Source organism: Salvia miltiorrhiza, chromosome 3 (genome assembly GCF_028751815.1).
Source record: "Salvia miltiorrhiza cultivar Shanhuang (shh) chromosome 3, IMPLAD_Smil_shh, whole genome shotgun sequence".
Classification (NCBI taxonomy): Eukaryota; Viridiplantae; Streptophyta; class Magnoliopsida; order Lamiales; family Lamiaceae; genus Salvia; species Salvia miltiorrhiza.
Window position 1 is genome coordinate 57396484 of NC_080389.1, and position 22293 is coordinate 57418776.

The following is a 22293-nucleotide window of genomic DNA, read 5'->3' on the forward strand; positions in this document are numbered from 1 at the left end:
ATGTGTGCGGGATGTCAATTGGGTCAGCCCATTCGGTTTCGGGTTATTTTTTGTTCGAGCTAGTCGTTTTTTTTTTATTTTTTTTTTTGGGCTAAATTTTTTTGATCATAACCCTAACCCATTTGGTTTCAGGCTAGCCCGTTCGAGCTCGCAAGTTTAAGATTTTTTTATATGTTAATCTTTTTATAGATAATCATATTTTGTAATAAAAATATGTCGTATTTTTTAAATCAAGACATTTCGCCTTGTTTTAGATACAAAAATTAGTGTTATTTTAATGTAAGTTTACATAATATCTAACTTTAACTTCATTTTCGATAAAAAATTATATATATATTTAACATAAATGACTATCTTTCTTTGACTTTTATATCATAGATGTTTGTTATTAATAGTTGGAAAAAGTCAAAATATATTCTACAAGTATCAAAATGTTAGTATTATATATCGAATTAAAAACTAAAATATCAAAGTTTAGAAATCAATTATTAAAAAAGTGTTCGGTTAATCGGGCCAACCCTATTGGGCTTGGGCTATTTTTGGTTCGGGCCATTCGGGCTAAATTTTTTTTGGGCTGAAATTTTTCAACTCTAACCCTTCTTTTTTATCGGTCTATTCGAGTCTACCCGTCGGTTTCGAACTTTTTTGACATCCCTAGGCTAGCAGTATATATCATGATTTTCAATTTATCAACCTATTATTAATTATTAAAAGTGAAATTAAACGATAAAAAGTAATTATATACTCTAACCTAATAGATTAAACCCTAGTTAATAATCACAAAATCAAATTAAAGTATACAAAGTTGAAATTGAAGAAAAAAATAAATAAAATTAAAAGTGTGGTACAAAGTGGGACATCAAATATAATATACTTAGAGGGTGTTTGGCTAAGCTTATTTTAAAGAGCTTATAAGCTCTTGGAGCTTATAAGATGTTTCAAGAGCTTATAAGATGTCATTTTTAAGAGCTTATAAGTTGTCAAAGTGTTTGGATAATTGAGCTTATAAGCTAGAGAGATAATTTTTTTGCTAGAGAGAGAGAATTTTTTTTAGAGAGAGAAAATCGAAGAAAAATGAACTTAAATGATATATCATGAGAGTAATAAATTATAGTTAAAAAATATTTGTAAAAAGATTGTTGCATATGAGATTATAAAAAAATAAGTTGGGGTGGAGGAACTTATTTTTTGGGGAGCTTATAAGCTCTTGGAGCTTATAAGCTGTTGAGGAGCTTATTTTGCCAAACACTTTGAAGGAGCTTATAAGCTCTTAAACAGCTTATAAGCTGTTTTGAGGAGCTTATAAGCTCAGCCAAACATCCTCTTAATTTCATTCTGAAAATTAGTGGGAGAAAAGAGAAAAGAAAAAAAAAAAAAGGGGGAAAAATAGAGAAAAAAAACTCATCTTTTATACTATATATAATTTGATAATAAGAGATGTTGGATGATACTTACTATATAGACACACGTGTATTATTTCTAGACATAATATATAAGTGCATCTACTATAGTGAGATTAAATGTAGTTTATGATGTGTAAATAGCAAATAGGAAGTAGTGTTTGGTATTAGTTGGGTAATTATCAGAGTAGTGGTCCTCACCTGGAGTAGCAGCGGCGTGCGCGTGCCAATCGACCACTCCAGCTCCCCAGCACACACAGTTCGGATGCGTGCATTGCAAGTAATGTCTTATATCATTTATTAGTAATGTTTATTATAGTGTAAGTAGTGTTTCTATGTTTTTTTTTTCCAATTATTGTTGCTATGTGCTCTTTTCATTTATTAGTAATGTTTATTATATTTAAATGTCTCAATTATTATATCTAAATGTCATCCTAGTAATGTCTTATATCATTTTTGTTGGAAATATGATTTTAAATAATTATTTAGTGGAAATAATTATATATTATTTAACTAAAATAATTATTAGATGTTTATCTACTTCTTGAGTAGATGAACGTGCTATATTCAAAGTCTCAAAATAGACTTCCGATGAGCTAGATATTGTATATCAAAGATTGTATATTATGTACTCCCTCCGTCCCGCGAGTCTTGACACGTTTGGGTTCGGCACGGGAATTAAGGAGTTGTAGATTAGTGTTTTAAGTGTGTAATTAATAAAGTATAAAATTGATAAAGTATGAGAGAGAATGTAATAAAAGTGATAAAGTAGGAGAGAGAATATAATAAATGTGATAAAGTAGGAGAGAGGAGGTAATAATTATTACTCAAAAAGGAAACGTGTCAAGATTCGTGGGACGGCCCAAAATGAAAAACGTGTCAAGATTCGTTGGACGGAGGGAGTAACATTTTAAGTTGAAAGTATTACTTGTTTCACATTGGAAAAAGAGATAAAGCTCTCTCATGTATATAAGTTGCCGACGATCGATCGATCCCACGGGGGTTGGGTACGAGCTGCGGCTAAGAATTTAGATCTTGATAATTAGCAATTATTACTTTGGGTGGTGTTTGGGTTCAAACTATATTTTTTGGGGCTAAAAACATAAAGTTGTTAGGGCTTTGGCCCACCTGGAAATATTACTTGAACGATATTACATGATGGGTAATTATATTCATAGCCTCATTTTTACTCTTCATAGCCCCTTTTAAAAAATAATACTAAGAATAATAATAAATATACTATTTTACCCCTAATCTCTAAATTAAATTTCTGATAAATCCTCATAATTCATAGCCACCGTATTTTAAAAATATGAACTCTAAAATATGGAAGAAGAAAAACGTCAAAAATTAACATAAAACGAATATGAACTATAAAATCTGGAAGAAAAACATCAAACTCATAGCCACCATATTATCAAAAATATGAAATCTAAAATCTAGACTGAGAAAAACATAAAATTCATTGGACTTTGTTCCTATGGCCTCAATATATTCTTCCTGTTTACAAAATAAAGAATTTCTGATAAATGAAAAAAAAAAACACGTAAACAAACATCCAAGCAATAGCACTACAAGAAAACACGCGGTTAACGACCGATTTACGACCGTTTAACGACCGATTTTATTTTTTATTTTATTTTTTAACGACCGAAAATTCGGTCGCTAATTATTATTTTAATATTTTAATATTTAATTTTTCTTAACGACCGAATTTTCGGTCGTAAAATATTTTTTTTTTATTTTAATTATTTTTTTAATTTTAACGGCCGAAAATCCGGTCGTTAATATATTTTTTTTATTTTTTTTTATTAAAAAATATTTTTTTAAAAAAAAATTAATTTTTTTTTTTGAAAAAAAAATTAATTTTTTAACGACCGAATTATTCGGTCGTTAATATTATTTTTTAATTTTTTTTTGAATTTTTTTATTATTTTTTTAATATTTTTAAAATAAAAAAAATATTTTTTTTAATTATTTTTTTTAAAGACCGAATTTTTCGGTCGTTAAAATTATTTTTATTTATTTTTTATTTTTTTATTTATTTTTTATTTTTTTATTTATTTTTTATTTATTTTAATTTATTAATTTATTTATTTTATTTGTTAACGACCGAATAATCGGTCGTTAATATTATTTTTAAAATTTTTAAAATTTTTAAATTTCATTTATATTTTTATTTATTTTTATTTTTTCATTATATATAAATATTTAATTATTTTTTAGTAATTTTCTATTTAATTATTATTTTCAAATTATAGAGATTATTTTTAATTATTTAATTATTATTTTTCGATTATTATTTAATTATTATTTTCTATAGAAATAATTAATTATTTAATTATTATTTTTCGATTATTATTTTATTTTTATTTTTATATTTCTATTTAATAATTTTTTATTAATTTTCTATTTAATATTATTTTTAATTATTTTACAAATTTAATTATTTTACAAATTTAATTATTTTTTATTAATTTTCTATTTAATTATTTTTCGATTATATATAAATATTTAATTATTTTTTATTATTTTCAAATTATTTTTATTTTTATTATTTAATTATTTAATTATTATTTTCAAATAATAATAAATTATTAGATTTATTATAATAAATTATTAGACTTATTAGATTTTCTAAATTATTAGATTCATAATAATAAAATTATTTTTCAAATATTAATTTTATAAATATTGATTATTTGATTTAATATTGATTTTGTTGTATTGATTATTATTTTTCATACTCATATTTTCTTTTCTTTATTTAATTACTATAATATTATTTTTTTACTATTTTAAATTCGATCGTATATTTATCGTAAATGTTTAATGATATTTTATATTATCTCGACATTATAAGGTTATGAATGATTAATGATATTTTATATTGAATTAGAGTTTAAATGAATTAATAGGTACTATATATATCAATAATACGAGTGTTCTGTACTGGTGATTACTCGAAAAGAACTCCGAGGTTAAGCGTGCTTGACTTAGAGCACAAGTAAGATGGGTGACCTACTGGGAAGTTCGTCAAATGGTATGCAATTAAGGTCAAAATACATTAGAAATACACTAAAAATACTTGTGGGATACAAAGATATATATATAAAAAAATATATATATATTTTTTTCAAAAAAAAAATTATTTTTTTATTAATTTTTAACGACCGAAAATTCGGTCGTTAAAAATAAAATTTCGGTCGTTAATTAAAAAAAATAAAAAAAATAATTTTTTTTTATTTTTATTTTTTATTTTTTTTTCTCTTTTTAACGACCGAAATTAAAAATAACAAAATCGGTCGTTAAATTTAACGACCGAAAAAACGGTCGTTAAAACTCGGGCGACGATGCAAACAACGACCGAAAAAAACGGTCGTTAAATCGGTCGTTAATAATATTAACGACCGATTTTTGGGTTTTAACGACCGAAATTTCGGTCGTTAGAGCCGCATTTTCTTGTAGTGTAGGGAACAAGAGAGATGATGCTTTGTTCAATGCATTTAACACAACCTCAAAGGTTGCTATCTTTTGATTCTATTTCCTTGTAATTCCTTCTTCCATGAAATTCAATATATTCTTACCACACAATTTATCGATGTCAAGAACAACAGCACTTCCACAAAATTAGCCAATTCTCCATCAATAAATACAACATGGTTGACAATCAAAGAAGTAAGAAAAATGCCGCAAACTTTCAGCCATTGATGGATGAGAGAATGCACTTCCGCAAATGAAAATTGTTAATTCACCATTATAATTGTTCATTGTGAAACCAATCTAATATCAACATAATTTAAGGGGTTTAATATGTTTTTAATTTCGTAAAGAAGAATAGAAATTGAGGCTATAGAAACAGAGAGCTTTACGATTGTTTTTTCTTCTCTCTAAATTTTGGGGCTCATATATTTGAGAATACAGTGGCTATAGAGTTTAAGGATTTATTTTTTTTTTTTTTTGAGGTAAAAGAGAGATTTTATTCAATGCACGAACACGGAACATGGAGATGACCCTCCACAAACGACGGGGGTTCATTCCAAACATGTATCGTAGAAATATCTCTCGCAGCTTTAGCTAAGCAATGCGCAATAGCGTTTCTAGTACGGCGAACATTACATAAACGAATTCCGGGACTAGAGGCCAGCTCGCGACGACAAAAATCAACAAGAACACCTCTTTCATTGATAATCCTCTCATTTTTCAAAATGGCATCACACGCAATTTTGCTGTCGCACTCCACCCAACCATGCAAATACCCAAGACTCTTTAACCAAGACAGTGCCTCCTTCACTCCCATTATCTCTCCCTCAACCACATCCCTACAACCTGGAATCCTCATCGCCTTTCCCGTCACAAACTCCCCCACATGGTTTCTTATAACAATACCAATTCCCATAGAGTTCGCTTGAGTAAAGAAAGCCGCATCCACTCCACACCTTACCCATCCCTCCGGAGTATCATGCCAACCTGCACAGGCCATGACAGCCGAAGAAGCAGTCGTCATCGGACCAGTGGACGAGGAGAAGTCCCGCGCAGCCAACCATTCATCACGACAACACTTCGCAAGTGCGACAGTGCGTCTGGGGATCGGAAGAATATCTTCCCAAACAGCCTTGTTTCTATCCTTATAGAGTTTAAGGATTTATTAAGAATGTAATTTAAATGGTAGGGATAAAATGGTATATCTATTATTTATTTTATTATAATTTTTAAAAAGGGGCTATAGTCTATAGAGAGTAAAAATGAGGCTATGAATAGAATTACCCTTACATGATTATGAGATTAAGCAATAATTTTTTATTTTTATTTTATGAGACTAGTTCGAAGATTCAGAATTATAATATGAATTCAGGTTGGGCTTGAGATAATTATTTGGGCCTTACTTGATGTGACAAATTTTCTATTTGAATATTTTAATGTATTGGTCTTAAATCCTTTGAATTTGAATTTATTTGGGTCAGTCCAACCCACTTTTAAATCCTCCAAATATTTGTACAATTAAATTAAACCCTCCAAATATGTGTGCAATTCTTTAATTTACCCAGCCCACGTTTTCTTTTACAGATATTCAGATATGGCTCTTCCCCGTCGCCTTCTCAATCATTCTACAGAAAGAATACAAGCTGATCTCACAGACATAACAAAACCAACTCAAACTCCAGCTTAATCACACTTCATTTTCCTTGGAAGAAGCATCCCTGAAGAGAGAGAGAGGTCGAGTGATGAGAGAGAAGGTGGCCGTGGCGGGTAGCTGCCGGATTTCGAGGCAGAGGCGGCGAGAGAAAGAGAGATCAAATAAACAAGAGAGAAGATGGAGAGAGAGTATTGAGGAAAAGAGCAGACGTATTTTAAGACAAAGAAGAAAAGAGTTTTGCCTCAAAAAAACAGAAAAGAGATGGGTTTAAGCTTGGTTGGGCCTTAATTACATTTTGGGCTCTAATTAAAAGAATAAAATCAGTTCGGGATCCATAAAATATTAATGGGCTGAATAAGGTGCTTTAGTGTTTAAATTGGGCTTAACTTGTGGTTAACTAAATTTATTGATGGGACTTTTAGTTTCAGAGTTGTGTTCAATTAATTTATCTTCGTGATTAGATTTCAAGTTAAGATTAATTGGTAATGAAAAAATTATAGTATTAATTTAAATATTAATATTTGATTCTAAATAATGTATAATAATATTATTATTATCAATTTAATGAGTATAATATTAAATTTAATGAGTACTGTATAATAAGAATTATATATGTATAATAATAATAATAATTAAATGTATAGATTGTAAAGCAATATCATTTTGAGCAAATAACACTAAACCATCAATATAACAAAATTAACAGTCTTCATTTAATATAACCATTTTTTACTCTTAAAAGTTCATATTTAAATAGTCCAAAACTAATTAAAAAAAATAGGAAAGATAAAAATAATATAAAAAGAAAAATATAATGGCAAATTTGTTTATATAAATAAATAAATAATTCTGTACACATAATTAATAAATCTATATAATATTTTAAATTCTAATTTTAAGATATATAATTAATTTTTATTTATAAATTCAAAATTAAAATTAATACAAATTTCATTCTCCTTAATTTCATTAAAAATTTCGATAATTTAAAACTATTTAAACTTAAAACAATTATAATCGAACAACCATGTAAACTTTTTTGGAAGGAAAAAAATGGCATCTACTTATTTTTTTCACCAACAAACGAAAACAAAATGGAAAAAGAGTAAAATATTTAGCATTTGAGGTAAATGAAAGCGAACAAAAATTAATTTTGACACTTTAAAAGATAATAACTTATTCATTTCAAATTCATTTTTTATAACTTTTACATCGAACAAAAAATCTTCTCGTAATCTTTAATTGAACATTCGTATATTTTTTGATGAATCGAAGTTAATGATTTTTTGAAAAGAATTAAAATAAAAAATAAAAGAAAAAATTAAAGAGAAAAAGTGAGAGAAGAGAGAAACATTAAGTTGAACATTAAATAAGGTTAATTTAGTAAAAATAATATTTTTATATAATATTAATTTTAAAAATGGACATCTTTTTGGCACATCCCAAAATGGAATAATGGACTAATTTCATGGGACGGAGGGAGTACAAATTTATAGATTTTACTCAAATATACCCGTAAACTAATAGATTATCTAACAAAACAAATATATATCTTGCAAGGATTGAGTGTTGGTCAGCCAGGTTATTGTCTTATGCGGGCAGACTACAATTAATTAAAGCAGTTCTGATTAGTATTCAAACCTATTGGAGTCTGGTATTCCTTCTTCCTCAAAAGGTAATGAAAACCATACAGGCTGCGCGTAGGTCATTTTTATGGTCTGGTACAGCTAAAGTTACCAAGAGGAATCTGGTATCTTGGGAGCAAATGTGCAATCCTAAGGAAGCTGGGGGTTGGAACATTATTAATCTGGAGCTATGGAACAAGGCTGCAATATGCAAGTAATTATGGAATGTGTTAAAATCTAAGGAAAAGCTATAGGTGAGGTGGATACATGGTTACTATATCAAGCAAAAAGACTGGCAAACCATGCCAATACCAAGTCAAGCTGCTTGGGTGGTGCAGAAAATTTTGGGAGCTCGAGCTTACATGGCTTCATTACTCAATGGTATGGATCTTCTGCAGCAAGAGACGTTCTCCATCAGGAAAACCTATGTGGCTATGAGAAGAACACCAGAAAAGGTGAAGTGGTATCCTATGATCTGTAAAAGCTTAGCTGCACCTAAATGCATCTTTATATTATGGCTTACTATACTGAAAAGAATGGCAACACGTGATAGATTGATAAGGTTTGGAATACAGTGTGAGCAAGTATGTTGTTTATGCAAGCATGAGAATGAGTTCCTTAATCACTTGTTCTTTACTTGTGAATTCTTGGCTGAAGTGTGGAGGAAGTTAACTACTTGGTGTGGAGTTAGGCAGCAGGCTCTAGCTTGGGATGCTGAGGTGGAGTATTTGGAAAGTCAAGGAACATCCAACACAGGGAAGCAACTCATGTACAGATTAGTGATTGCAACTGCTGTTTATCATCTATTGCGAGAGAGAAATGATAGAAGATTTAATAGTAAGGAAAGTGATGTAGATAGGATAGTGAGACAATGTCAATTGATGATGGTGGTGAGAGGAAGTAAGAATGCTAAAGTTTAAAAGATGTTTTTGAACTAATTATTTTCGAGTTTATGTGATGCAAAGTGATAAACAAAAATTCTATTTCTCAAAAAAAAAAAAAAACAAATATATATCCGAGACTAATTTCATGGATGGTGGGAATGTCTTATTATATACGGATATATAGATTTCAACTGGAATTGAAATCCACAAATGTACGTAGGTAGATTAAATCTCTCTCCAGGATATTGATTGATTCATTTGCATTTATGGCACTTGGTTTAGAGATGTGAATGAAGTAGTTGACAATTTATTATTATCTCTGTTCTATAATAAATGCACAGTTGCATGGCTCTTAATTAAGTTATTACCTACACGGCTACACCATTCATTTTCTTCAAACGTTTAAAGAAAAACAAAACATCAACCAAACAACAAACAACTAAAAACAAACAAAATTACTCCCTCCGTTCCACCTTTATAGTCACTTATTCTTTTTTTAGATGTCCCACAATATATATATAGTCCATTTCCTAAATTAAATATATTAGTATTAATTTTTTTTACCAAAGTAATCTTATTTAAATATAGTCAACATAGAATAAATAAGGGCAAAATTGAATAATTACATATATTTTGTATTTTTCAAGTACTATTTGAATTGTCCAAGCACTATTTATTGCATTTTCTTAATATGTGTGAAAAAGTGAAGTTGACTATGGAGGTGGGACGGAGGGAGTATTAAAAAAAACCTACAACATTAATTGATCATTCAATCGCGCGACCAAGCGCGAGTTGAAACAAGATGATATAACAACGAATTGAATAAATATATCTCGTAAAATTCAAATTCCAAAACAATAGTAATTTATATTTTTAATGTGTTGTGTGTTGGTCTAACGGTAGAATGGTTAATGCTTAAGGTCAAAGATTTTGGGTTTGAATTTATCGTAGCGCAGTTTTTATTTTCTTTATTTAATTGTTAATTTATATAAAAAAAATTATAACATTAATTTTATTTAAATATTGTGTTTTTATTTGAGAAATATAGTTTTTATCTTATGCAATTTGAGAAATATAATTAATTGAACATACAGTACATGATTAAAATTTGAGTTGATGAAGATGTTGGTATGGGCTAAATCAGTCAAATTCAAATTAATTGCGACTTGCTTTGTTGGACCATATTGCCATATTTGATTGCCAATCGTAATATCAATGCACACAGCACACCCAATAAATGCTACGCCTTACTAGCTCTGAGCAGATGGAGTATTTTCAGTTTCATTTTCAAATTTCTTTGTCAATTTGAAAATTTCACTTTTATAGGAATTATTGATTTTCATATAGTTATCATTTGACTTTTATAATACACACAATTAATTTGAATTATTGAATTTTCATATAGTTATTATCAAAAGATTTATTATTGTAATAGATGAAATGCATGCATGCATAAAGAAGTATTATTGAATACATAAAAAGTACTACTCCCTCCGTCCACCAATCAATTTCTTGTTTGGTGTTCGACACGGAAACTAAGAAAGCTGAAAAAATGTGGTATAAAAGATTAAAATGTTAGTGTAAATGTATTGTGATTATTTTTACTAGTCTTTCACTAACTGTTTGACATTAATAAATAAACTGAAAATTCATTAAATAAATAAATAAACTGAAAATAAATTTTTCAGAAAATAAATAAACTGAAAATTCGAAAATAAATACTCCCTCCGTCCACAATTTAATGCTCTACTTGCCTTTAAAAATCTGTCCACAATTTAATGCCATATTCTGCTTTTTGTACCATTTTACTCTTTTCCTTTTCCTAGATTTACCACCATTTGCCACTAATGGACCCACCTTAAAACAACTTTATCATTTTTATATTCTATATTTACTACACTTTATCACTAGTGGACCCACTCACAACACATTTATCATTTTAGTCAACTATCTTTATCACTTCAATCAACTACCCTTATATTTCATCCACATCACATTTTTCAGTTTAATTAGTCTCCGTGCCCACACCAAAGTGGAACATTAAATTTTGGACTGAGGGAGTAAATAAATAAACTGGAAAATAAATAAACTTGAAATAAATAAATTGGAAAATTCAAAAATAATTAAATAAATAAATAAACTGAAAATTCAAAAAAAAATTGGAAAATAAATAAACTGGAAAATTCAAAAATAAATTAATAAATAAACTGAAAATTCAGAAAATAAATAAACCGGAAATAAATAAAATAGAAAATTCAAAAATAAATAAACAATAAATACACTGAAAACTAAATAAATTGGAAATAATTTTTTCAGAAAATAAATAAACTGATAACTCAAAAATAAATAAATAAACAGAAAATTCGACAATAAATAAATAAATAAACTGAAAATTCAAGAAATAAATAAATAAACTGAAAAATAAATACACTAGAAATTATTTTTTCAGAAAATAAATAGACTACAATTTAGAAAATAAATAAATAAACAAACTGAAAATTCAAAAAATAAATAAATAAAGTGGAAATAAATAAACTAGAAATAAATTTTTCAGAAAATAAATTAACTGAAAATTCAAAAATAAATAAATAAATAAACTGAAAATTCAGAAAATAAATAAATAATCTGGAAAATAAATAAACTAGAAATAAATTTTTCAATAAATAAATAAACAGAAAAATAAAAAATAAATAAATAAACTGGAAATAATATAATCAGCCCATTTAATAAGAAACAATGTAGTCAAATGACCATAATGAAGATTGAAAATCAATTTTTGGCCCATAATCTTAAAACATCAAAATATGGCAATTAATTGGGTGGTATGTCTAATTTGCCCTATTTACTCGACCGCTGGGGTGATTGCGCAGCCGCTGGAAGCTTATGGGTGAGTTGCGCGGTCGCATGGAAAAGCCAGGGCCCGCTGCGCGTATGGTATTTATGGCACTAATAGTGCCATACGCATCATTTTATTACTTGGTTTTATTTTGGATTTCTGTTGGCACTTATGGCACTAATAGTGCCAAAATGATCATTTTAAACACTTCCCCGTAGGGTTTAGATATTCGATTTAGGGTTTAGATGATCCATTTATGATTTCTTGATTCTATTACTGTTATTTATGTTGCACGTATGACACTTATAGCACTATTAGTGCCATAAGTGCCAAAAGGACCATTTTACTTGGTTTTATTTTGGATTTCTGTTAGCAACGGAAATCCAAAATAAAACCAAAGTAAAATCTTGGCACTAATAGTGCCATAAGTGCCTAACTCGACCCAGCACGCGACCCGCGTGCCTGATCCTATCCGGTCCGCCTCATTAAGGGTAAAAACGTCCAAATCAATAAAAATGGCCAACTTTTATGTTTTTCAATGTGTGGCCATAAATTGTGTTTTATGCTTCATTTTGGCTACTTCAAAATTTTACTCTTTAATTAACAACTAAATTGGATTAATTAGACAAGTAGTGGTAGAGTGTGGTAGGTCCAATTGGTAAAGTGTAGTAATTTGAAAAGGGGTTCGAATTCCAACTAGGATTATTGAGAACAGGATCTCAGTAATCAGTTTCTAGGCTATTGATTTGAATGTATATGCCTAAGAAAACTAAGTGAATTTATGTTATCAGTTAGACTGATAGTTACAACAATGAATATTTTCTTCTTCGATTCAAACTTGATTGCAGTGAGTTAGCTTGCTCTTAAGTTCGACAGAATTTCAGCTTTATTCATTGAATCGGTGAAGAATGAGGTTGATCCATGAGCTCTATTTATAGGCAGCGTCTTGAGAAAGATCCATTGGAGGAGGTCTGCCTTCAATTTTCTGTCGTTGTGACTCAAATTTGAATTTGGGCTAAGGTCCTCAGTATTCGTCCTCCCTAAGCTGAAAGAAGTACCGTCCTTTCTCTCGTAGGGAATGGTGCTGCAGAATAAAGCAGCACGTAAAGGGAAACTCTGTATTTTGAAGGACGATTCTGCAGATCTTCGAATTAAATGCAGTTGTACTTGCGTGTTTTCCATGTGGCTTCATTTGAAATGAATGAGACAACCTTAAATTGAAGAACCAGTTTGGGACAGAGAATCAGTCTGAGGTTTCAACTAATACTTTTCTTCAGTATCAGTCTTGTTTTATCCAACGTGGCATGTATCAGTGTTTTCCTAACACTGATTCTTCAGTATACACGTCCTTCAGTACGAGTCGGCTGCAGTCTTGAGTCTCTTGGTCTTCAGTTTTGACTGAAACTTCGGTCTTCAAACTTCAGTTCTTCGGCTCTTCAATTCTTCAGTCTTTAGTCTTCGATTTTCAGTCTAGCTAAAACATGTACTAATTTTTGTGAACACCCAAAAATGGCAAAAAATGATTATTTTTTGTGACGGAGAGTATTAAATATCTAAACAACATTCAAATAAATTACAATTAACACGCCATGGATGGAACATGAATCAATGACCTACTTAAGTTATGGCTCTCGATAGGTGCTGCATTAATTGATCAATCAAAATGCATTCACCATAAATCTTATAGGATCTAAATATTGGATCCAAACACTTAAATAATTCTTCATTCTCACACTAATGAAAGGTTGTCATTAATTTGAACCTTTTCCTAATGAAGGGTACGTTGTCGTTAGTTTGAACCTTTTCCTGTATTTATGGTCGACATCTTATATCTACGTTAACACAGTTGTGTAACAAGGTTGCAGTAAGGGAAGTGGTTATCTCCTATATCACCTGTTGGTGAAAAGACCTAGCAGAGAAATTAACCTCCATCATTGCCAACACCACGTGTTTCTGAACAAAAAGTGCCTCCCAATGCACTCGATTAGGTGGCTTTCAAGATCGACCTAATTTATTACATGCTTAACACAAAACCCTAATTAATTGCATCACTAGTCAGAACAAATTCGAATACTAGTCGTGGACGCTATCTAGCTATTTATATTCGAAATACATAGCTAGCTAATTTTATAATTTTCATTTTCATTAACAATGAAAATCTCCGACAGTAAATCAATGGCGAAAGAGGAGGAGGAGGAAGAAGAGGAGCCCGTGAGTCCGACTGGGCGAATGATGCAGGCACCAAAATTCAATCTCTTCATAATAATATTAATGGGTTATAATACAAAAATCGAGCCCTCATTATACAAGAAGTGCATGCAGCAAACCTTGCTCAAGCACCCTCGTTTCTCCAGCACTCTCGTAAGTCTTCTTATCGTGTTTCAATCTCATATTTTATCATATAATTAATTAATCTTATTTGGTTACATATCGGAATAAGGTGGCGAGCGGCGGCAGGTTCCGGTGGAGACGGACGGCGGTGGACATCGACAGCCACGTCTTCGTACCGGAGGTGGGCCCCGCGGCCGTGGAATCCCCGGACGAGTTCGTGGCGGACTACGCGTCGAGCTTGTCGGAGATTCCGATGGACACGGCGAAGCCGCTGTGGGAGTTCCACATTCTGAACGTGAAGACCTCGGACGCGGAGGCGGTGGTGGTGATGAAGATCCACCACTCGCTGGGGGACGGCGTGTCGCTCATAGCGCTCACGCACGCCTGCTCGAGGAAGATCCACGATCCGGATTCTTTGCCGGTGCTGCCGGCGTCGAACAACCCGAGAAAAGGCGGAAGCGGAGGGGCGGCGATGCGGCTGCTCAAGGCCGTTTGGACGGTGGTTTTGATTTTGTTTTACACCTTGGTGGATATGACGGCGTTTGTTGCGACGTTGTTGTTTCTGAGAGACGTGCAGACTCCGGTGAGAGCCGGACGCGGCGTTAAACTTTGTCGGAAGAGATTTGTGCATAGGATCGTTAGTCTTGACGACGTTAAGCTTATCAAGAACGCCATGAACGTGGTTTGTGTGCTCAATTATATTTTTCTTGATCAAATTCTCAGCTATTTATTAAATTAGTGCGTGAATTTTTTTGATATATATTTTTTTGACAAATTATTGAAGAGCGTTAATGATGTTATGATCGGAGTCACAGAGGCCGGTCTCAGTCGTTATCTCAACACAGCATATGGTGAGCTCTTATTGATTAGAGTTATCGATCTCGAATTAAATGGATTTTGATTTATCTTCATTTCCATCACAGAGGAAAATAGAGAAAATGGGGCAGAAATCAACGAGAAGAGCAGTAATTTTCTACCAAGAAATCTAGGCATTAGATCAACTGTTGTCTTTAACCTCAGATCATCTCCAACCATTGAGGTACGTATGATTAGACTTTATTAATTCTCAAGTACAATGTAATAATCGATAATTAGAGTTTATTAATCATAATTAGGATAGAATGTGCAATTCATTACCATCGTCCAATAAGAATAAGTGATTTATATGCTTTTAAATGTATATTACTATTATATAGGATTTGGCTGAGATGATGGAAAAAGAGGAGTTGAATGGAATGTGGGGGAACATAATAGCAATAGTTCTTATTCCCTTCGGTATTGATTTGCAAGTCGACCCCTTGACATACATCCGTAGAGCAAAATCCACCATGGATCGAAAGAAGCTCTCACTCGCTCACAAATGGGCGTGCGTCGTCATGAAACTAACGACGTCAATGTTTGGAATCAAGGCACGTATAATCAATAAATTTTTTTATTTACTTGTGTAATTTATTAATAAAAAAATAGATAATATGTTTGTAATTATTCGGTTGTGTGTACGCGCAGGCAGCAGCGCGTATGACAAGGACTGTTTTCAGAAACACAACCTTTTCTTTCTCTAATGTGATGGGTCCGACAGAGGAGGTCTATTTATTTGGACACCACTTAAGCTACATTGCCCCTTCTGTTTGTGGATTTCCTCAAGTAATTAAGTCGAACCGACACTTTTTTATACACTTATCTTTTTTTCTATACATGGAAATATTTATTTATTAATGGTGAATTTGAAAATAATGCAGTCATTGATCTTCCATTACCAAAGCTATGCTGATAAGCTTATTATATCCATCGGCGCTGATGAAAAGCTGATCCCAAATCCTTATCAACTCTGTGATGATTTGATTGGGTCTCTGCAAAATATCAAAGAAGCTGTAATAGAAAGAGGTCTCGTCTCTACTTCTCACTAGTGTTGATATATAGTACTATTAATTAATTAAATATTCTCATCCAACAAATGTTAATTAATTCTATGATGAGACGATATATTGCCAACATTTATTAATGTTTAAGTAGTAATATGTTGGGATTTTTTTCCTTTGCTCGAAGCGCTCTAATTTATATACAGAGTGGTTGTATAGCTTTTCTCACTAAGAAATAATTTAATTCTTGAATGTTAAGTTCCTAAAGTTTATTCAAACTGATATATTTCTACCAAATAGTAAAGAATAATAGGCTAGATGAGGGATTTGCATTTACTTGTTGCGTTTCTGGAAAATAATTCCTGATCAGCAACAACTAATGTAGTGAACAAAGTAAAATGAATATACGAATTAGAAGAATCCATCGTCAGTGCTTAATTGATTTGGATTTTATATAGATGTGTTATATCTCCAATACTAGTGCGAAAGGAAAAGTGGAACTACAAAAACATAATTCAAATTTAGGCATCCATCATTAACGACGGAAATTTATGGTCCTTAAATTTAACGACTCTTTAACGACGAAAATTATGTTGTTAATTTGTAACGGCGACCATGTTAGTGTCGCTAAAAGACTCTTTTTTATCGTAAATTAAAGTCGTTAATTTTAACTACTACCCAATGAAAAAATAGTAATTTATTTAATAAAATACTCCCTCCGTCCCATGAAGCATGACATAGTTCTTTTCGGCACGGAAATTAAGAAATTGGTGTTTTGTGTGTTAAGTGTGGTAGGTGAAAAAGTGAAAATGTGAATAAAAGGTAAATTTTTTGCCATTTTTAGAAACGTGTTATGCTTCGTGGGACAGACCAAAAAGAAAACTGTGTCATGCTTCTTGGGATGGAGGGAGTAAAAACAATTAATTTAACTACTACTCAATGACGAAACGTTAATTTAATAAAGAAAATAAAATAAATTAATTTTAACTACTTAAAATAAATTATAAATATATATTATATTTCACGACACTTTAACGACGGAATTATTAAATAATAAAATAATATCTTAATATTAGCGACAGTTTAACGATGGAATATTTAAGATTAAATAAAAAATAAAATTAATATATATGCATTATTAAACCGTCGATAAAACGGAGAAAGTAAAGACAAATTTATTTCCCGTCATTAAATTTAGTAGCTAATTGCATGCTTTCTTGATGAAGTTATTATTTAGGAAAAAAATGAATTATTAATTTTACAATTATTTTTTTGTAGGGCGAGAAAAAGAAAAGAAAAACGAAAGCAATTTGGCAAAAATCCCAAAATAGCATCGACTTGATTAGGTAATGTGTCAGTGAATTTACTTCCTCCCCTCCATCCCATTAAAATACAAAAAAATTCGACCCATATTTGGAAAAGTTAAATTAAAGAGAAAAGTGGGTTGGTCCACATGTTTAATGCACATTTTGAGTTTATTTAATCATAAAATGTGTTATTTATTGATAGGAATGGACATTTTGTTTTGATAAGATTAACAACCAAGCAAATTAAATGTACTCCAACTCAAAATCTTTGACATTATGCATTAATTAATCTACCGTATGCACACATAACCGTCACTTTTTATTTATAAGGATTGTCGCTTTTATTTGTCAGAACAACCACTTTTGCAACTATTACCTTTAAATATAAGAACTAGGAAATGCTACATACTTTTATTTGAAATACATGGTTACTTCTATTAATTATATGAAGTGTAATTTATTTATAACAACTACTCCCTCCGTCCTCATAAAATGTATCAAATCTATTTTTGGTAAGTTTTCCACTCACAATAAAAGTGAAACCCTTGCTCCCTTCACAATATATATTCAACTATTTTATTAAAACTCGTGTCATTTATAAGTGGTTACTTTTTATAAAGACGGAGGGAATATTACTTATATTCATAACAATTACTCCCTCCGTCCCTAAAATAACTTCCTCTTTTTCCATTTTGGGACGTCCCCCAAATAACTTCCTCTTTCTTTCTTTCCATTTTTGGAAACCTACCCCACCACTAATAATACTTTATTTATTCTTACTTTTCACTTTTCACCACTCCCAATACTAATTATAATACTTTTCACAACTTTCAATAATAATTATATCACTTTTTCTCCACTATCAATACACTTTACCACTTTTTATTAAAACCTGTGCCGTCCCCAAAGAGGAAGCCATTTCAGGGACGGAGGGAGTATTATTTTTATATAATGGGTCATGAGTCAAAGTTTAGTTCGAATTTGAGTTGGATCCGGGTCGAATCGACTCACAAGGATCATGAGTTGGAGTTTAGGTAAGGGTTTGAGTCAGGTTCAGATCGATCCAATCGGAGTATCGAACAAGTTCAACGCATGCAATCATTTATAAACTATAATTGCTGAATTGCCCCTTATTTAATGCAACAAATTAAAGCCGTGACTCACAGCATCCTTAATTTTAGGATCCAAATTTGAAGCTCCGCTGCAAGTTCTTGATTTGGTGACGAGCGTAAGGTTTTACAAATGATATACTCCTAGCTAGCTATGACATATCGACTTGAAAGATTATTTATTTAGTTATTTCTGAGTAGATTGAAAGCTATAATTGTGGCTCAAACTAATATTGGTGGGGTTTGAAAAGAAAATGTATTTTTTTAATTATGACAAGCAATCAACACAAGCTGGATCAAAATCGAATGATGCCATTTCTCGTAGTCATAGGCATGCTTGAGAGCCAATTATCTGGTTAAGCATCTTGCAAGGATAATTTTGTGGGAATTTTCTTTCTGTCATGTTTGAAATGAGCCCCTGCTATTGTGATCCGCCTTCTCATCTTTTCTTTTCTTGCTTATGTAAATATTTTTTGTTTTTGTTTTCTTTTTTTAAATTGATGTTAGGTGTGAAACATTATTATAAGTTTTATAACCATTCCCATGTGGGATTAATTAACCGTAATGCATACCAAATTTTGCTACAAATGTTTATATGTTATCATGTTGTAAAAGCATATAGTTAAGGGTTGCCCTTCCATCCACATATATACTTTCACCAATCCATCCATATATATACTTTCACCAACCGTTGAGAATCATTGAAAACATTATCCCCTAATTTTGCTCTATATATGAATAATTGCACATGATGTACGTTACCTTTTTCCTTTTACCTAATACTTGTCACTTGCAAAAGAAAAACAAACCATTAACTCCAGCTATATTTGAATTCATTAAATGGATTGGATGGTTCTTGTCACGTACATTACCAGGCAAATTCTTTTTAGTGGTATATAGTTGATGGGGTGAATAATTAATATCTCAAAATCTAACAGTTAATCATCTCTATATATGTTAGTCACTTATATAAGGTAAGCATGTTAATCAAAGTAGGACATTGATAATCACTCGTATTGACTTTTCCACTCGCACACGATCTTTCACTTTTGCATTCCCCAATTTTTCGATCCACCTCCACGCTTCAATACTCTAGGGTTTCGATTGTCCGACTATACAGCTCGGACGTCTTTCGCCCCTCCTTTCACAGCCTCAATAGTCTTCGATCACCGGGACATCTCGATCTTCTTGAGAAACCAACTATTGCTAGTTGTTTTACTGTTGCTCATTACTTTTAAGTTATTTACTTTTGTTAATTTATCAATTATGTCGAGAGTTAATTTTTAACTCTAATTAATCATTTATTTTCGGGTAATTTCTTTGTATTTTATCTTCTTCATTTATTGTTTAATTAAGAGAATTATTATGGTAATTTTCGGATATCAAAAAGTATGGAGAAGAAGGAACAAATCATCGAAGCCTTGATCAACCATATTTTTAAGAATGTTGGTTATGTGCTTAACCAACAAGCAAACTTTGGTTTCAAGAAAACTCCAGCTGCCATGATTTTTCACCATGTTTTCAACCTTTATTTTCTTACCCACCAAGCATAGATTCATCTATAAAAAGGGGCGAAGACTATTGCATTCATCACTAGTTCATACAACCCAAAACACAAGTGATGAGTCACAAGATTGTGAAGCTACATTCCAACATCAACCTCAACATCTAGTTTATCACATCTTGAATGGGAGACTAGTGTGTCTAGCATACCTTGAGTGAGAAACTCGTATGTCTAGGGTTAGCTGATAATTAGTTATTATATATACCCATTAGCTTCACTAAAAGTCTAGTTGTTGCTAGCATTATTGATAAGATTAGAATGATTTTTTTTTGTTTTTGATAAATTACATAAGTAAATAAAGAAATTTAAAGACCGTGCGACGGATGACTTGAACCCAAGATCTCAGGTCTTAGGCATTAACCTCCTACCGTTAGGCCAACGCACGCACATTAGAATGGATTTCTTTTCTTATTACTACTCAATAAAAGGGATTATATTGAATGTTTTCGTGTAATTCATTGTAAAAGGAATTTTTATAATGGATTCACAACTGCAATTAATAAACATTGCAGTATAAAATTATTCCATTATGTGTACTTTAATTTTCAGTTGCTTTACTGCTTTTCATATGGTATTGTTGGGTTGATTGTTCAATCATTCTATCTAATATTTTTGGGTTTGCGAAAGCAACAAAACTTTCAAATTCACTAATTTAACCGTCGGGGGTCCTACCATCGCACACTTGATCGATCTCATTGATTTTCTTCAGAGGGATTTAACATTGCTCGTGATCTCAAGTTGTTAGTGCCCGTTAATCCAAACGTGACTGACGTCACTTTTGTAATTGTTGAATTCATTTCCAACAGTTATTATATATAAAAATTATATCATTCTTATATACACATTAATTCTTTACATTGTTACTTTTTTTTTCAAAAGAATAATATTGCTTTATCTCGCGAATCAAAATAATAATTAAAATATGGTCTATATTGCTACATTTTTTTGAAAAAAATATTGCTTCATCCATCTTACTTCCTCCGTCCCATTATTTATGGCACATACATATTCGGCGCGGAGATTAAGGAAAGTAAGATTGTAGTGTAAAAGTATGTAATGGTATGTGGACCCATGTAATTTGTAGTGTAAAAGTGTGTAAAGATATGTGGGCTCATGTGATTTGTAGTGTAAAACTATTACCAAAAATAAAAACGAGTCATTTAACTTGAAACACCCCAAAATAAAATACGTGCAATTAATAATGGGATGGGGAAGTATTTAATTTGATTTTATTTCCGAGGTGTCTTATTTGACTTGACTTTTTTTTTTTTTTTAAGTAATCACTTATCAATATAGTAATATGAGCTCAGACACTTTATACTACAATTTTACTATCTTATAATCGTGTCAAAATGAAAGGGGTCAAGTAAGCTGAAACGAGGAATATATATTTTCTGAATTTATTTTGAAACATTTTTTTGCAAAAAATTCGAACTTACTTTTTGGCCATTAATTGGAATTCTTTTAAAGATTTCAAGCCTTTCCAACGGTATTCGAGTTTCCTTTTGAATTATTTATTTTATTTGGGCCCATTCCAACCGGCTGACACTGTTAGAGAGGGCCTGCAATATCTCTGTTGATAAATTGGGTTCAATATTGCGGGCCTGGACCCATAGATTCCCACTGTAGGTCCATTTCCAACTTTTTTCATGTTGCATGTTCCAATTATTTTTGGGTCATTCCCCCATTTTACTCACTAAGCCACCTATTTAAAATAATAATATAAAATAATTACAAATTTATTATTTTATCCTATTATACGTAGCCTCAATTAAATATTAAAAAAATAAAAAAAATAATCATATAGCACTGGAGAAACGATTATAGTGGATTTGGTAACTACTTGGATCAAATTTTAATTCCTTTAGGTGTCAATCGCATTTTTCATGTGAGCCTCAAATGAAATAAGAGATGATTAAATCATTCGAAGATAAGTAGATGGATATAATAGAATTGGCTATGAAAAAAAAAACCCCACTATTTATAATTATTAAGAGAGATGCAACCATCTTGTGGTTCCAAAAGATCGAATTGAGTTCTAATTAAGGTAAAAGAGCACATTCTCTGTCAAATCCTTCGAAGGTGTCTGCATACAATGAAATATCATCTTTGAACAAAATAATCACATCAAATACACATATATATGATACAACGAAGACATTATTAGCTGCACGTTTCAAATGAGTGGCTTGATTACGTACTTGGGTGCCTATTTTTGGGGCTGTGTGATGGTCATATTTT

The 22293-nt window shown here is 31.0% G+C and overlaps 2 protein-coding genes across 3 annotated transcripts; both read left to right on the forward strand.

Moving 5' to 3' along the window:
• Positions 1–8464: 8464 nt before the first annotated feature.
• On the forward strand, positions 8465–9082 carry LOC131019051 (uncharacterized). The gene has a single exon (XM_057947734.1). The coding sequence runs from the start codon at positions 8465–8467 to the stop codon at positions 9080–9082; it is 618 nt and encodes a 205-aa protein (XP_057803717.1).
• A 4852-nt stretch (positions 9083–13934) lies between these two features.
• LOC131014700 (wax ester synthase/diacylglycerol acyltransferase 11-like) lies at positions 13935–20890 on the forward strand. 2 transcript variants are annotated; one of them, XM_057942755.1, is made up of 9 exons: positions 13935–14243; positions 14323–14895; positions 14998–15064; positions 15137–15252; positions 15410–15626; positions 15724–15857; positions 15953–16097; positions 17351–17418; positions 18561–20890. In XM_057942755.1, the coding sequence occupies exons 1-8, from the start codon at positions 14034–14036 to the stop codon at positions 17401–17403; spliced, it is 1515 nt and encodes a 504-aa protein (XP_057798738.1). In that variant the 5' UTR covers positions 13935–14033; the 3' UTR covers positions 17404–17418; positions 18561–20890. The 2 variants fall into 2 exon arrangements, with proteins under 2 accessions (XP_057798738.1, XP_057798739.1); XM_057942756.1 differs by lacking the exon at positions 18561–20890 and having other exon boundaries at positions 17351–17580.
• The last annotated feature ends 1403 nt before the right edge of the window (positions 20891–22293 follow it).